General features: G+C 35.8%; 1 protein-coding gene across 2 annotated transcripts; it reads right to left on the bottom strand.

Moving 5' to 3' along the window:
* Window positions 1-3,073: 3,073 nt before the first annotated feature.
* Window positions 3,074-16,998, bottom strand: LOC104888014 (chaperone protein dnaJ GFA2, mitochondrial). 2 transcript variants are annotated; one of them, XM_048640780.2, is made up of 18 exons: window positions 16,690-16,997; window positions 13,816-13,938; window positions 13,602-13,695; window positions 13,422-13,496; window positions 12,543-12,625; window positions 12,194-12,277; window positions 12,038-12,076; window positions 10,080-10,184; window positions 7,194-7,323; window positions 7,020-7,084; window positions 6,861-6,935; window positions 5,940-6,012; window positions 5,365-5,456; window positions 5,212-5,283; window positions 4,364-4,420; window positions 4,230-4,278; window positions 3,670-3,736; window positions 3,074-3,503 (listed from the first exon to the last, which is right to left on the bottom strand). In XM_048640780.2, exons 5-18 carry the CDS (start codon window positions 12,618-12,620, stop codon window positions 3,407-3,409), a joined length of 1,083 nt encoding a protein of 360 aa, XP_048496737.1. In that variant the 5' UTR covers window positions 12,621-12,625; window positions 13,422-13,496; window positions 13,602-13,695; window positions 13,816-13,938; window positions 16,690-16,997; the 3' UTR covers window positions 3,074-3,406. The 2 variants fall into 2 exon arrangements, with proteins under 2 accessions (XP_048496737.1, XP_048496736.1); XM_048640779.1 differs by lacking the exon at window positions 13,816-13,938 and having other exon boundaries at window positions 16,690-16,998.
* Window positions 16,999-17,219: the final 221 nt, after the last annotated feature.

Below are 17,219 nucleotides of genomic sequence, written 5' to 3'. Positions count from 1 at the left end.
TGTTCTTGAGCTTCCTAAGCATACGTAAATTAGTATTTCCTAGTTATATGAGGATTAGGATAATTTGCCTTGTGCATCAAGTCGAGCTTCCAATTATATAAATAGCCACGAAGGAGTACGAATATAACTGCTACATTACATTTACCTCATATTCGTTCATCCATATTTTCATTCGAGCTACAACAACTACTGATTTGCTTAGCTTCACGCCATTAAGGCCAACATCATCATAGACTAGCTTAGTTGTTCAGTTTTTCTCATGGTGAAAGTATGAATCTTGAGTTTCCTAATCAATAATAAGCAAGTTTTATTTCTTTTAGTTTTCATGATCTTCGTTTGTTAAATTTTTGTGTTTTTCTTTGTTAGTTTTAGGACTTCCATTATCTATCTTTCTAATTGTTTGCGTAACTTATTCATTCTACTACGTTAGTTTTTGAGTTTTGATGATAATATTATATTTTTTGCTACATATTGATCACGTTGATATGACTTAGTTCAGTTTTTCATTACTTGGTCGACAATAATCTGATTCTTTATTGAAGTTAAAATATACTTTCCATGTGATTTTTATTTCCTTAATCACATACACTATGTAAAAGAGAAGTGCAAAGTTGTCTCTCGTACTTGTAATAAAAAAGTGGATATAATTAGATTAATGTCACGTACACCATGTAAAAGAAGAGATTGCAGGATGATGCTAAGCAATGCAATAAAGCTTGTGTAGACTCCTTATCACACGACAAAAGTTGGAGATGACAAAGAAGAGATTGCACGATTATCATAAGCAATGCAATAAGTCTTGTTTAGATTCTTTATCATACGGTTTAAAGTTGGACATAACAAAGAAGATATTGCAGGATGATTCTAAGGAATGCAATAAAGCTTGTGTGGACTCCTTATCCTATGACAAAAAATTGGAGATGACAAAAAAGAGATTGCAAGATGATAATAGGCAATGCAATAAAGCTTGTGTAGACTCAGAGTTAGATACGACAAAGAAGAGATTGGAGGATGATAATAAACAATGCAATAAAGCTTGTGTAGACTCAAAGTTGGAGATGACAAAGAAGAGATTGCACGATGGTAATAAGCAATAATGCACGCAACAAGTCTTGATTAGACTCCTTATCATATGAGAAAAAGTTGGAGATGACAAAGAAGAAATTGCATGATGATTATGAGCAATGCAATAAAGCAAAGAAGACAACACATTTCATGGAATACATTGATGTTCCTGCCATTCCGCAACATGGTTGTGGTGCCCTATGGAACAAGAGGCAGCGAAAGAGAGAGGGTAATCATATAATCAAGCTTAGTAGATAGATAGGATCATGAGTTGATTGAAACTAAGTTTTTAGCTTAATTAAATGTTTGATGATATTGTAGTGATGTAATTAGTGCTTAGATGTGACTGTTTTACTAGCTAAGTTTGAGTGGGTCCAACATATGATTCACTTTTCTTAATTTCTGTGAAAAAAAAAAAAAAAAAACACTACTCTGTTGTCAGCAGGCAAAGACATTAATCATCAAAACAAAATGAAATTAAGTGTGTTCATTATTTTCGAGAATCAATGCAACGATATATGTCCATTGGATTAAACCATCTTATGAGTCGAAGCAAAGTAATACAGGCAGCAGGGCTATAAAACTGAAACAAACTAAACAATGTGTGGCAGCAAATTCTATTGCAACTCTGTTATTTGAGTCTTAGACGATGAAATATGCTGACAGGAGGAACATATTACTGTTCTATACTTCTATCATCTATATATAATTACTTGAATCATGAGACTTTTTTTTTTTTGAAGTAGTAATCAAGTTTATCAAGATAGTAGATAGGGAAACAGTACTTTTGGCTACCTAGTTTTGTTATCTTGCATCAGTGGACATGGTAAGATTATAGTCTTTAATGTCTGCATGTCTGTTCCTATTCAGCATGAGTGATAGACATTAGTCCTTTTACTTGCTGCATTATGTCTGCTTTTGCTTGTGTGATGGGTTTAATACTCTCGTTGTATCATGTCTAGGAATGATTTTTATTACCTTGATTATGCTTGATATATTATTTCATTGTTTAAGTACGTACTCATCATAGGTGTTTGTTTGTTGTTTGTGTTGTTTGTTGACCTGTGATGAACCATTGATATTCCATGGGGAGCAGATTAGGTATGATGTTGATGCTGCATGAGTTCGGACATACACGGGATACTCTTTGTTTCTAAACCTTTAAAATGTTTTTATTGAACCTTCTAGAGTTTATTTATGAATTACTTAGTTAATGGTTTTAAATAAAAGAGTCCATAGTGATTCCAGAGTTGTAGTTAACATATTATTTCTGCTACAGTTTAGTTTTCATAATAAGGAGTAAGTTAATGTTCTAATTTAATGCCTTCATTTCAAGAAGTATTGCATTTCACCGCGACGGTGACACTCTCAAAGTCGATACGACGTATCTTAGACGTGTATGAATTGTGTAGGTGTTACATAAAGTAAGGGATTAAAACCTTTACAAATAGGGAGAGTGTGGAGATCCCACTTGCAGGAGACGAGACTCAATCCCAGGATCCCTAGATAAAAGATGATGTCAAATTGGCAATATCATAGGCTATCAGCCTATCACCTATAAAATATAACTATTTTAGTGATTCGGGGAAAATATACCAATAATTATTTTTCAAACATAGTATAATTAATTTCATGAAATATGCTATCACCTTTGGAAATTCTCATTAGTAACCTTATGTTTTGGCTATTTTGATTCGGTAACCAAATAATATAATTAATTTCATGAAATGTGCTATTTCTTATTGTTCATTCTACAATGTGAAAATAGTGGCAAAAATTTGTTAAAAAGAATTGTTAGTTATACTCTTTATAGATTACTTAAGGTTGACTTTCACTAATAAGGTACAAAACTGCACGAGAAAAACAAAAAAATCATACTAAATAATTATATCTCACAAAAGTAAATTTAAGTGTCCATGGTTTTGTGTTATTCTTTGTGTAATTTTGTGGTTATGAAATTATATAATATTACTTAACCTCAAAAGAGGGTAATTAGGACAACATAATATAAGTGTCCATGAAGAAGAGTTTAATTCATTCATTCATTGATAATATTTACAAACCTGGCATAGCGGCCAATTTTTTAATTTGCACATAACAGCATCAAATGAATTTAGTATTTTACTTCCTACAAAACTTTTCAAGCCTACTGAACTGCTTATGCTTCTGGCCCCAACCTGCAGCTCCTTCAAACTCAGCTCCAAAGGAAAACCTTGAACAATAATCATAACCTAAACTAGACCAAATGGATGAGTAATATGGAGTTCTATTCATTCTTTAGTTCAGATGCCTGTGTGAATATGCAAGTCATATATTGCCTCTTAGTTTTTGAAAATCCGAATTATCTAGAGGCCCCTGCTGCAGCGCGCTTATCATATTCTCCTTGCTCTTCTTTGGCAAACTCTTCTACAAGTTCCCGCTGTCTTGGGGTCAAACTCCTGCCAATTTTTCGTCACCCAAATGGCACCCTCGCGTTAGATAGGAAATCGTGAATATTGAACAATCAATATATCATAGGCTCAGCTGGCAACCCAAAACCATCGCAAACATACAAGTAAATGCCCTAGAAATAATATTGCCAATGGATAAACTCAGCAAACTTACGTTGGAATGCTGACATTGAAGTGTACAAACTGATCACCAAATGAGGCAGAGCCCCTTGCTTTAATTCCTGCAAGAAATCACATATTGTATCAAGCTTTCACGTTTCAACTTCAAAAAAGAAATGGTACAGAGGGGTTCAATGAAACAAATGCACGAGAAATGTTGGCTATATCCTTGAATTATTCTGCTGCCCACTTGATGACCGGAATTCTAAATCTAGAGTTACAAATATTTTGCTTGGTTTGTGAAGAAGGAAAACATGAAAGGGACTTCCTTGAAAGGAGATGGTGCAACAGGTAATGAGATGACCCCACTAGTTTAGATTCAGCAAATAAAAATGCAAAAGACCTGTTTCCACACCACAGAGTTGGAAACTATACTTCCAATTTCGTATCAAATATTCTGCAAAATGTATTAAGCGGTTCACTACGACCTACATGATATAATAATATATTTACGGCAATTTTATCATACATATAAGGCAAAGGGTTCATCAACTCCGGAAAACCTTACAGAACAAAACAAGCAAATTGCAGCATGCAATTATGCCATCTACTCACCTTTTTTCTTCAGCACAACCTTCTGACCGGGCTGGGTCCCAGGACGAACCTTTATGGGGGGAGAAAAGTTCAGTTAAGTATGAATCTTCAAGACTGGGAAAAATACAAAGTATACAGAAGAAAGATGTACAAACCTTAAGGACAACATCTCCGGTGAGAGTTGGAACCTGGATTGTCCCGCCCAAAATTGCCTGCAGTAGGGATTAAATTCTTGGTGATTGGATAATATAAAGCATATAGGGGGGAAATAAAATCTGTACGCATAACACAGAGGAAGAGACTAATATCAATTCAGAACAAAAAGAATTGGAGCCCAAATCTAACTAAAAACCAAGAGTCAGAAATAACATATGCAATCAAGTTCCTTAGCAAATGCTTTGTGCTATAGCCTCTGTAAACGATAGGCTGTGTAATGTAGATTCCCCAGTCACAACTAGTTTTACTCCAGCTTTTGGCTTCTCGCGTTAATGGGTCTTAGCTCTTAAGTTATTGGATTGCCAATAATGACTTCGTTTACCCTATAGAATCCCCTGATGAGAAAACCCTCCTTTGACCATACTCTATACAAGCAACATCCATAGCTGCAACTCTCTTGCCCATTGGACCCATGTCCAATGATGACCTGTAATGTGATGCAATTCTTCATGCAATTCCTGTTGTGTGTAGTTAAAGCAAAAAACTTTACTACGTATTTTGAAAATGGGATATGGTAACTCATCTAGTGTCTTTTGTTGGGTAAATAACTCAATTGATGTGATTCAAAAGTAGATTGGCTAATTAGTAATAGACGATTTAGAATAAGGAACCCACCCTTCGATTTGGAATTTCTTTGCTGCCAGTATACACACTTTTTCTTATAATAAGTACGTCCTGATGTGTACTACTTTTGCAAAGAGCAAGAAACATAACAATGCATAGCACAAACAAAACTTCATCAAATTCAAGCATTTCACCAATATAGAAAGAGAAACATAGAGAAAACCTGAGTAATACTCAGAACAGCATCAACATGGATGTCAGAACCTTCTCTTCGGAAAACAGGGTCTTCTTTGACCTGAATAAGCACTTTTTGTAAGATCATTGCTGCACAAGAAGTCCAACGAGAAATGCCAGAAACAAGAATTACCAAGCATACCTTGATAATAACGTAAAGGTCACCCGGTCCATATCCATCAGGATCAGCCCCACCACTTCTAGATACCTTGATAGTTTCACTATTATCAACACCTGTAGACATACCATAATACCAATATTACTTCCGAAACGGCTTTCAGAAAATAACTAGGACAATAATATTTAAGCCTTTAATGAAAATTCAGTTGTAAGAAATTAACTGATCACTCATTTTGATTTTAACAAATTTCCCAGCTACTCCACTCTGAAAACTAATAGTCATTGGCCCAGTGATGTGCCAGACCGTTGTGTGTAATTTGAAACTAGATATTTTTTTAAAAAAAAAAGTTATATAATTTCATCTAGAAATAGTCTTTTATTTAAAATATCATATAAAATTTTAATTTTATTAATTTTGAATACAGTACTATGTTAACCAGCACTGTCGGGTGCCACTAAAGCATTAAGAGAAGGAAGAATGATAAATTTGAAAAACTCCCAGGAGGGAATCTAGGGACAGGGGCATAGAATAAAACAAAACATAAAAGGTTACAAAGAAAAGAGTGCATGATACGCCAATTAGAAAGAATCCCTTACCAGGAATGATATCCAATTTGACAGACTTTGATCCCTGCACCACTCGATTACCACTGCAGGACTTGCAATGTGTCTGCATGCGGCATATTTAAAGGAATAAATCAGCACAGTATTCAACACACATAAAGACCGCAAATTTTGTATTTGCGTCTCCACTTCCATTGTTGTGATTACTAAGAGTCAAACACATCTCGAACCTCTCTTAAGCCGATCTTCGAGCCGAAGTTTGCTTCGAGCTCGAGCCAACTGCCGAGCCCAGCCTACCTAAGGTCGGTCTTGGTTTGGCTCCCTAACAGCCTAAAACCACTACTCATTTTCACATCCCCCTTTCGAATTCTAGGCACAAACACTCGTCTAAACATATCATGAGGGATACATATATCTCCAATAGAACATCTACAGAGATTATCCATATATTCTACAAACTAGAGGAATGATCACATTAGAAAGGAGAATGACATGACTGCTACATATAAGATGAAGCCACAAGGCCTAAGTAATCATTTCATGTATTAGGCACTGCGGATATGTTCTCTAAACCTGAAATAAGGTAATCTTGTGTAAAATTATTAAAGTTTGGTCTTATCTAGATATTTCTGGTCCTGTATCCTGTTTGTCGTTTTGACTAAACTTTAACCATCTTTTACACTAATTTCAGTAATTTGTAAGGAAAAAAAATGTTATCATGTCCAAACTTGTTAGATTCATCTTAATGTGTATTTTTTTAAAATCAATTTTTGTTTTTCGGAGTTGAACATATATGGTTAAAAATTACAAGTAAACAGAAATAAGAGAGTTTGTGGTCTGAATTTTTCTTAGTTTGATCTAATTTGATTTTGAAAACAATAAGTAATAAGCTTAGTGATAAAGTAAAGAGAAGATCGCCTATTTCAAATATAAACTAAAGCAAATAGAATATACCGTATATGTTTTCCCCGTTCCATTACAATGAATACAAGTAGTCTGGATGGCGATTGGGCCTTTTTCCATAAACATCTGCAAATCAGAAAATCAAACATCGGTATAGGAGAGTAGATTTCTGTGAAATTGAAATAAAGATTGTGCTTCATGTTCACTCACCATGCCTCTCCCTCTACACCGCCTACATGTCTCGGGTTTGGTTCCAGGAGGAACACCTGTTCCACCTTTAAAAAGTTCACAAAAGACGAATATGTAAGAAAAGAGCAAGCTAATTGAAACCGTGCAGTTTCGGACTCAAGAAAGACCTAAATAACACTGGGGGGATCAGCATACCACAAGCTTCACAAGGCAAAGTTGTTCGATATGTCACTGTTTTGGAGCATCCTCGAACAGCTTCCATGAAAGATAACTCTAAGGATAACTTCACATCTTGGCCTTTTCTTTGCGTAAAAATGTCAGTAAACTGTAATCCACAATGATTGGCATGCCATTAATACCTCAAGGATAGAACAAGAAAGTATCACAGAACTGGCTGAAAGATAAGTACTCACATGTACCTACTCTTCTAGATGTATGCATGTTCACCAAAAAAAAAGAAGGGTTGAGTACTATTAAATGAAGCCTTCCTTACTACCATAAACAAGCTAGGCAGAATATACCACTAAAAGCTCACCAAGATCCTAAATGATTCTAAAGTCACAAGATCAGTTTTTCATGCTGAAGCCTGGGTGGCAACATAAAAAGAAACCCATTCTGATTCCCAATTCGATTGCAACACAGTAGTACAGTACTAACTGTAGAAAAAACTTACAAATTAAAAAAGAGAGTATTGTCTAGTTTTTGATAGCTAACAAAAAAAAAGACATCAGAAAATGAAAAGCCCGGAGGACCCTTCAAATACTTCCAAAAAAAATGTAAACACAACCACTTCCTTGCACTATATAATCATGCACGATCTTATCTACCTTAGTTTTAGAGTGAGCCAGGCCCACTGAGGTGCAAAGAGTCTCAGAAGCCTAGGTGCAAAGCAAAGCCGAGTGCATCCCATAGGCGAGCTGTTCTTTTGCTATTTTTTTTTTTACTTTGAGGTACTAGTTTCCAGTAAAAGAGCCAAAATCTAAGTAAAATGAATACCAGTTCAAAGTAAGTGGTTATTGAAACCATTAAATACTAAAAGCCTTTAGCAAAAGAAAAAGTGGAACTGACAGGAGGAGAGGCTCAGGTGAGTACCTGAGTCACTAGTCACAAGCAAAAGTGGAGCACTCACCTAGGTCACAACTCACAAGTCAATTAAATTTGGAGGGGAGCAGAAGTTTTAAACATCTTGTACAAGTTGAAAAGGACTAAAAAAATGCACAGGGTGCCCTCGTAGTTTAAAAAATGCATAAGGTGCCCCTGAGGTTTTTTAAATACATCATAATACCCTTAATGACTAATGGCGGTCAACTCCGGTAGTCATTATGCTTAAATCAACCTAATTAATCCAAATAACCACTAATTAACCTAATTCATGTTAATTAAATCCTAATTGACTATTGTTTAACCCTTATTAACACCAATTAATTCATTCCTGTCTCTCCTCTCTTTCCCTTTTTTTCTTTTACTAAAGCTTTCTTGGAAGCTACATGGCCTGATGGCCATGCCTCTTTCTCCCATCCATCTTCAACCTCGTCTCTCTCTCTCCTTCAAACCTTAATTACCTTCCACACCTCCAAAACTCCACTTCACCACCTCCATTAAACCAATTTCAACCTCTGGTGAAAAATCTGTTAAATAAACAAAAGAGTAGGAGCTGAACTAATAAACCAGATCAATGAGAATAATAAGAATGAAGAGATATGAAATATGGATGGAAAAAGATGACAGGATAGAGTGGAATGAAGACCGAATAGCAAGAAAAGAACTTACCCAAAAACAAATGATCGGCCACGATAATTGTAGACCTTGCTGGCGGATATCACCAGCAACAAGAGACCACAAATACCCAATTTTTAATCAAACTTGCGATTAGGATTTTTTCTTCAATTAGAGACAATAAATCAGAGATGAAATTGAAGAGATACCAAGCATTTAATTGCCGGCCTCACCTTGAAGTTGAATCTTAAAGCTTGACTGCTTGGGCAAGATTTTATTTGAAGAAAAATTTGATCGTCTATTAGGTTTCCGTTCATATCTCGTCTCTCTTCACTTGCTTCTAACCTTAAAGTGGCTTGCCTTATGCCTCAACAAAAGCGACTGGAGGGGTGCCTCTCAACCTACGTACGGTGTTGCACCCAACATTTGAGAAGTTACTTTGCCAACACCTATATGCGCACCACATCTAGGCCCTCCTTTTAGAACTACATCATCTACAGATTCAAAATTGATAGCCAATGCATTCAAGAAAGTGCTTGAATCCATTTATACAAGTTCCTAAACAATAATTTTTGAACATACACTTCTTTTTCCTCTTCCATCTACACCACCAAATACTTAGCCTCAAGTTTCCATACACTAACTACTTGTCATTAACATCCACTTCCAAGTTGCCAGAAAATTTATCACTTCACCATACTGAATCATTAAGGAAACGCCAAGGGCAAAACAAAAGAAGGTCATCATCTGATTCTTCAGCAAGTTTGCGAAAATTACAGTTCGAAAACAACTAAGATTAAAGGTAAGATAAGGTGGCAAGCTATGCAAACAAAGACTGGAGTACTATTATATCTCACAGTTGCATATCATAAATTAAGAACTTCAAGTCAGAGAAAACCAGAAACAAGAGATAAGGTAGCAAGCTATGCAACAAGACGCATTTCATTCACAGACCCATTATTCATCAGCATAGCAAGATACAGATTCTCCAACACATCCCTCTTATATATAGCAAGGAGGGTTTCAACGTGAATTATGTGCACATAAACTCCCTTGATACCAAAGGAGCCCCAACTCTCAGAATCTTGTATCGGTTTTATGACAAAAGAAACTGAAACTTGGATTGTCCAAACATTCAAAAATGTTTTCACAATCCCAACTCAACTAGTTGACACTATCAACAGACCACATTCTAAAAAATGAATAAAAAGATAAGGGCTCTTCATAAGAAAAAACCAAGTTCCAATCAACTTCTCAATATTGCACACATCAACAAATTGCCAACAAACTAAAAATAAACGTATACATAAAAAATAAAATAAAAAAATTATGTCCATTAAAATGTAAGTAACTTTAACTCCTTACATCGAAAGGGTTATTGTGGAAAAGATCCTGAAAATTAAAGCCACCGCTTTCGTAAGGATTAGGACCACCAGATTCTTTGCCTTGTACATATGCATCATGGCCCATCTACATTGAACACAATACAAGGAAACAACAAACATCAGTAACTTGAATAGAAGGTACTCTTTAGTTTAGAACAATAAACAGCCACAAGACTACAGGGTTAACCCCGTAATCCCTTTGGTAATATTAATGAAATTAAACACAAGGCTTGGAACTCAGTGATGAAATGGTCACTCAAAATCAATGTAATGGCTCCAACAGACGTGCCAACATAGCAACATAAAGCATACAAGCATGTCCAAGAAACTGACAGCTTTGATACATCAACTCAACTTCTTAAGGAAAAAAAAAAAGTTAGAAATATTAGCTTAAGTACTACATTAACAAATATACCTTTCATCAAGTAGTGCTATGCCGTATTCAAAAGTCAAAAATCAACCTATGAGAAGCATCAAAAAGCACTACTTTCAAGTTCTAAGCTTCTTAGTGCAATAAATTAAAGTATGCATAAACTATAGGCAGGGATCCTTAAAAGACAATAGAAAATTAGTTGGTAACACATCATACACTTTGATGAATCAATTTCTTCCATATAAGAACGTATTACTAAGTTTTTTCTACACACACAAACATCTTCCACAGTTTCTAATACCATGTCAACTTGCTTTCACAAAACATGTTTGTTACAAAACATCATAAAAGGAGACAGAAATATAAAGATAATGAGAGGCTCACTGTTAGAAGGTATTCTAAAGGAAGGACAAAATACTATGGACATCAATGATTAAACTAAAAAAGAGAAAATAAACTGATTATATTAAGAGGTTCTTTGATTCAAGTAGACAAGTATTGTATAAGAAAGAGAATGGATTGAGTTAAGGGGATGAATGGACTAATTTTTAATAGTTTCCTTGAGAAAAAAAATGTTTGGTTCATCAACTTTTTCTTCCTTCTCTATTAACTCATTCTACTAATTGACATACAAGCCCAAATCCAAACCCCACCAATTCCAATCCCTATTGTTATCTAATCAAGATCAATTTCTCTCTCTTTCTTGCTCTTGCATGTTAGTAGTTAGTACATCCCCACATTTTCTGTCTCCTCCTTCATCCTTACCCTTCTCTTTGTTCTCCCCTGAGTTTCCTTCCATTGAGACTATTTGTTCCTTTTCTTTCTCCCAAAGTGTAACTTGAGTTATTTTCACGGCTCAACAATTGACAAGTTAGTATAAAACTATTGGAATTCAACAGCAAATGGCATCACTTTCTTGCTGTATTAATGAATTATCATAGTCATTAATACTTAATAGTCAAAACTAGGTTCTCTCAACTTGGGTTTTTGTCTCTCTAGGCTGTCCTCCGCATTTTATCCATTGGTGACAGTGATTTATTCATGACTAACGGTGGAAAACTGATGAAGATGGTGTATGATAGATCGATTCTGGTGGTAAGCGTGAACGTCTATTGGCAAGGCTCTATTAGGTGTCTTCATTTTTTAAGTTTCCCCTAGCCAGCGAAATTTGTCATCACTACGGCAAGATCGTATCAAATTTGAGGCAATCAAATACCCTCAGAAAACGTTAAATGGAAAACATAAATACAAAGCAAATATAGAGAAAAAAGAAAACATGTTTCCATTCCATTACCAAGTGCATAAATTTTTTGTACCAAACCCCACCTGAGAGAGGACAAAAACTATGGATATTAATGAAATGAACTAAAAACGATAGTAAACTGATTACATTTCAGTTTTGGATTACATTTTACAAGCACAATTCCAGACACATCATAAAATTTAGCGTACATACACAATAGTCAGTAGATTAAAAAAAGTAGTTCCCAAGTGACAGATTAAGACCTACGATAGTCATGCATTGTTATTCTTCTGATAAAAACAAATTGCACGTTCTTGCTTACCTGATCATAAGCTACACGTTCTTGCTCGTCTTTCAAAACCTGTACAACAACAGAAAGAGACATGATGCATCTGTACGTGTATATATATAATCCCTGACTCCCTGTAACAGAAAGACAAATTTTATGTTTCGTCTACTGGATTTGGATCAGACATACCTCATAGGCCTTATTAATCTCCTGAAACTTTTTTTCAGCATCCGGATCATCTTTATTCATGTCGGGATGATGTTTCTTTGCTAACTGTAGCTCATTCACACCCATGAATAGAGAAAAGTATAAATCAGACATGACATGGAAGTTCAAATAATGGGAGTCATCAGAATTTTTCTTTTTACTACCCTCATCACACCAATATTTTACCATACTAACTTGCACCCTGCAACTTTCAAAGGAGGTAGGAAAAAAATCTAACTTTTCACAGACCAAAAAAAACTAAAAGTTATTAATTTCAATTGTCAAATAGTGTTTATAATTTCATAGAAAAGGTGTTAAGCTGAGAGCATACCGCATAGAAAGCTTTCTTGAGTTCAGATTGAGTTGCATTCTTGCCCACGCCGAGAATGTCATAATAATTCTTTGACATAACAGCTATCAGACAAACACTCGGACTTAGTATCAGATATTTCTATACAAAAACTAAGGCACTAATGAGTAAGGACATCATAATAATTTCAAAGAATATAAATTTCAGCCTAATACGCAACCACTATGAATACCAAAGTCAATTTGGTGGTAGATGGTTATACCGTTATAGAATAAAGAAGCATGTGATGTGAGTCCACCCAACCAACTCAATATATACGATGTGAGTCCCTCTATTAAGTGTCTCTCTCACACACTTCCTTCATTTTCATGTGATGTAGGGATCGCCAACAAGCCTCTCTCATCCCCCCTTCCCCCCCCCCCTCTTTCTCTCCCCCCTTCCTCGCTCCTCCCCCCCCCCCCCTCTCTCTCTCTCTTCTCAACCAATTTTTTATTCTTACTCTATCTACTATTCTACTCAACATTCTTGCGCTTCTCTATTATTTACTCTTACTATGCATGTCCAGACCTAAAGAGGACAATAAGGATGGTGGGAGTACGTCAGTGTTTGTTCGCAAGTAACACACCCATCACAGAACAACCCCCCAGCCCCAGAAAGAAAAATAAACATGTATTTTCTCATGTGAAGCAATGGTCTAGCCTCTAAAGACCGAGGATCAAAGAGGATGGGAATCAAGTGACAAGATAAGCAACATTGCTAAGTTGATAAAAAAAAAGTATTCGTAATTATTCGAATCAATATGTTTCTTCTTTCACAAACTATTCAAGTCAGTCAAAAATGGAAAAGGGATGGAAAAAAAGTTAATTGCAAAACAAACAAATAAATGAGAAGGATGAATACCCGAGCCATGAATAAGCCTTGCAGCACCAAATGCTCTAATTGGAATTCTATGTTGTAACCAGCAATTGTAATGGACTGCTCATCGAGGCGAAACACGAAGAAAAGGCAAAAGTCAATACTCTTTTTGGGGAGTTCAGGGAAGGGAAATTTCCGGAAGTGCTAGAACAAAACCAAAGGTACCGTCTTTTATGCAGGGGCCTCCAACGACCCTAGTCAATCCAAAAATGGTCGTAGAAAAGGAGTGGGGTCCACCAGCACCTAAAAAACCATAGACCTGCAGATACCAAATTTTAAGCAAATTTCACAAAGTTGGACTTAAACCATTGAACAAAGCCATAAAACACCCATGAACAGTAGGATTAGAAATGGAAAAGGAAAGCAAAGCGAGACAAACAATGTGGGAGCCTGCTATTTTCTCTGCTAGCTTCGCAGAGAAATGGACTGAAAAATGAACTTTGTAGGAGACTCATCTGGCATCAACATTACCATGATCCCTCGTTTCCAGTGCAGGTGTTCCCTGCCCATGTTCAAGGGATGTGAACGTTGACATACCATAATTGAGAAAACAAGAGCACTATGAAGTCCATTATGCAAAAGACGAGCCTCACCAAGGCGTAACCCAGCCGAAACCTTTGGGAGGTCAACCCCACCACAATTAGTAGGCTAAACACTTTGGGAGTGGGAGGAAGGGTAAGGGGATCTCCTCCTCTAAGGTGCACCTAGTGGGGATATGAACCCCTAACATTGAGGTTGAATGGTGCAATCATTTCCACTACATCAAGCTTAACTTAATTAATATTATAACATAAAAGAAATGAACCTTCTCTCCCTAGAATTTGCAACTCAAAACTTCAAAGATGTCACTATTTCAAGAAGTGTTTCAAGAACAACGTCTATCCTGTGCCGGAACTACATTCTCTTTTCCTTCTCCTCTTAATAAGCACAAATTCCATCTTCCTCCCCTCTGTTATCACATTCAGACTCTCTATGACACAAACTGCGAGTACTTCATCGTCGCTTTCATGATTCATTATCTTTTTCGATGTTACTGATTTTTCATCAACTTTTTATTTTATCAAGTAAGTTATGATTTAGGGGGTTTATCGAATAGCCGAGCTCTTGCTTCTTATTCTATGCAATTACTAGCTAAAGTCATCATATTTTCAATGTTGAAATGTGGTTTCTATTTGTTGTATTCTTTTTTTTTTGGATTTCTCCTAACTAGATGTAGTTTCAAATTTGAAAATTAAAGCTTGACATGTTATCTAGCTCTAATGTGAGGTAAATCTGTTAATTAGATTAGAGCTTCAATTTATTCATGGGGATCTAATCTGCAATTTTATTTTATTTTTTGACAGCACTAGTATGAATGTCGACATTCTTACTTTCTTCTCTCTTGGGGTTTTGTTAAGGAATTTTATGACTTCGCTTTCATTATAGTGACTTAAGTTTCCCAAAATAAGCTAACTATAGCAAAAATAAGTGGATGAAAACAGAGCCTTAGTGATAATGCAGTTGGGCTGTTTCGGTACTATATTTGGTTGGCTTTGTAATACACTTTGCCAATTGGCAATCTTTGTTCATAATTTGGCCAATTATGTGAGATTATGTCTTAGGTTGTGTAGAGATGCTTTTTCTGAGGGGGTGGGGGTCGGGTTAATAAAAGGAAATTTTTGTTACACGTCGTTATGGTATACTGGTTGCTGAGAAAAGTGAGCAGGTCCCCATTTACTGGCGACCAATGACTAATTTGAAGAACAACCTTTTGTTGCCTCAGTGGTGAACAGATAGTATTACTAGAAGTAGATTGAGCTTCTTTTCATGCTTGGACTCAATCTTTTGTGGCATTCTTTGTAATGTTAGACGATGGGGGCTTAATGATGACTGATGGCACGGACAAACGAATTACAAGTTTTTTGATGGTAATTGTGATATCACTGATATACATCCTCTGTTCTCAATAGTTGATATTCATTCTTTTAGGGATGTTTCTTTATAATCGCAACATTCCTATTTTGTATGAACTTAACTGTTTTCTTTTACCAACTAACTATAACATTTAGTTGACCCACCCCTCCTAATCAATCCCTCCCTCATCAACCCCTCCCTTTATCCTTGCTATACTCTGACTTAAACCCTAACATTATGAGCATCGCCTCCTAGTCCCAACCTTCCCTCACTTTGCTTTCTGTCTCCTAACCCAAAGTATCATGAGTACCACCCCTCCCCTTCAACTAAATCACCCACCCCCTTCCAAGTAGAACCCAACCCAACTCATTCTCCAGCCTCTTTTCCTTCAAACTCAAGATATTGGCATCCCTATATTCTCCCATCACAAATTCAACAACCACAAAGACAACAACACCACCTACCCACAACCAAAGTCCAAAACCAAGACCACCTAAACCCATCACCTACACAATAACATCCACCACAATCAAAACTGCAATGCGCACAGATTGGAAGATAGAGAGAGAATGAGAGCCACACACTAAAACAATTACCAACAACAATAAAATCACCATCAAAGCGTACCCTGAACAACATGTCTTTTCCGAACCCCACAACTATCAAGAGAAAGGAGCATAACACACATTGCTAAAAATCGAAGATAGATCACAAATTCAATGGTGATGGATTGAAATTTGGTGTTCCAACGAACTCGGTTCACATGTTGAAAAATTTTATACATGTCTTTGGTGTTAAAAGTATCATTTGAGATGATTAAGATATTACAGGCAACAACTTGAATTAAAAAATGCATAGTATTAGCAATAATAGAGCTTAATTTATAACAAAACGATCCAAACAATAAACTTACTAAACCTTAAACTCTAGTAAAACCCTGCTTAACAAAACAAGGTCAATAACATCAAGACAACAAATCATCAGAACGACGATAAATTACCTTGTTCGAAACGTCATAAAGAAGTATAATATAATAATCCTTACGGGGTGCAACAACGGACAGATTGGAACATAATCTAATCCTTACGAGATATTTCTTTATGACATTTCGAGTGCCAAGTTCACAGAATTAGCAACAAAAAAAAGCACCACATCAAGTTATACCTCAATTGAGAAACTAAAAGCAATAACTTGAGTAAAAAATGCATAGTATCAACAAGAATAGACCTTAATTTATAATAAAACGATCCAAACAGTAAACTTGGTAATTCTTAAACCCTAGTAAAACCCTGCTTAACCAAAAGAAGGTGAAATAACATAAAATAAAATATAAAAAAACATGAAGATGACGATGAATTACCTTGTCGGAAATGTTGGAGATTTGGTGACGAGGAGATGATTGAGAAGAGAGAAAGTAAGTCCGAGAATGAGAGAACGCTGTTTTTGACGCTCTTCCTGAAACCCTAATTAGCGACATCTTGGAACGAAATCTAGAGAGAGATGAAATTGGAGAGGAGAAAGAGTGAGAGGAAGAAGAAAGGGGAATTTTGTCGGAAGGTTCTCGGAGAAGAAGCAAAGCAAAGGAAGAGTATGAAACGGCGTCGAAAATAGTTGGGTACTACGTGTGACTGTGGGTGGGGTTCTAACCTATGGAGGATGAGAGAAAACTATCTACTTGTTTTGATGCTATAAGCCTATAACTAGTTTTTTTTAACCGACTAATGCCTCGAGTCAGTTACAATAAATAAATATATTATTATTTTTTAATTTCAAAATTTATTTTGACATCACGATGCGATAAGTAAAAGAAAAATGAAAGACTTGAATTTGAAAACGATACATTTAAAAGGAATTGTGGTAAGAGAATACGATATTAATATTTTCTTATAA

This window comes from Beta vulgaris, chromosome 3, assembly GCF_026745355.1.
Source record: "Beta vulgaris subsp. vulgaris cultivar EL10 chromosome 3, EL10.2, whole genome shotgun sequence".
Classification (NCBI taxonomy): Eukaryota; Viridiplantae; Streptophyta; class Magnoliopsida; order Caryophyllales; family Amaranthaceae; genus Beta; species Beta vulgaris.
The sequence above is the reverse complement of the archived record's forward strand: the minus strand, read 5'-3'. Positions and strand labels throughout refer to the sequence as shown.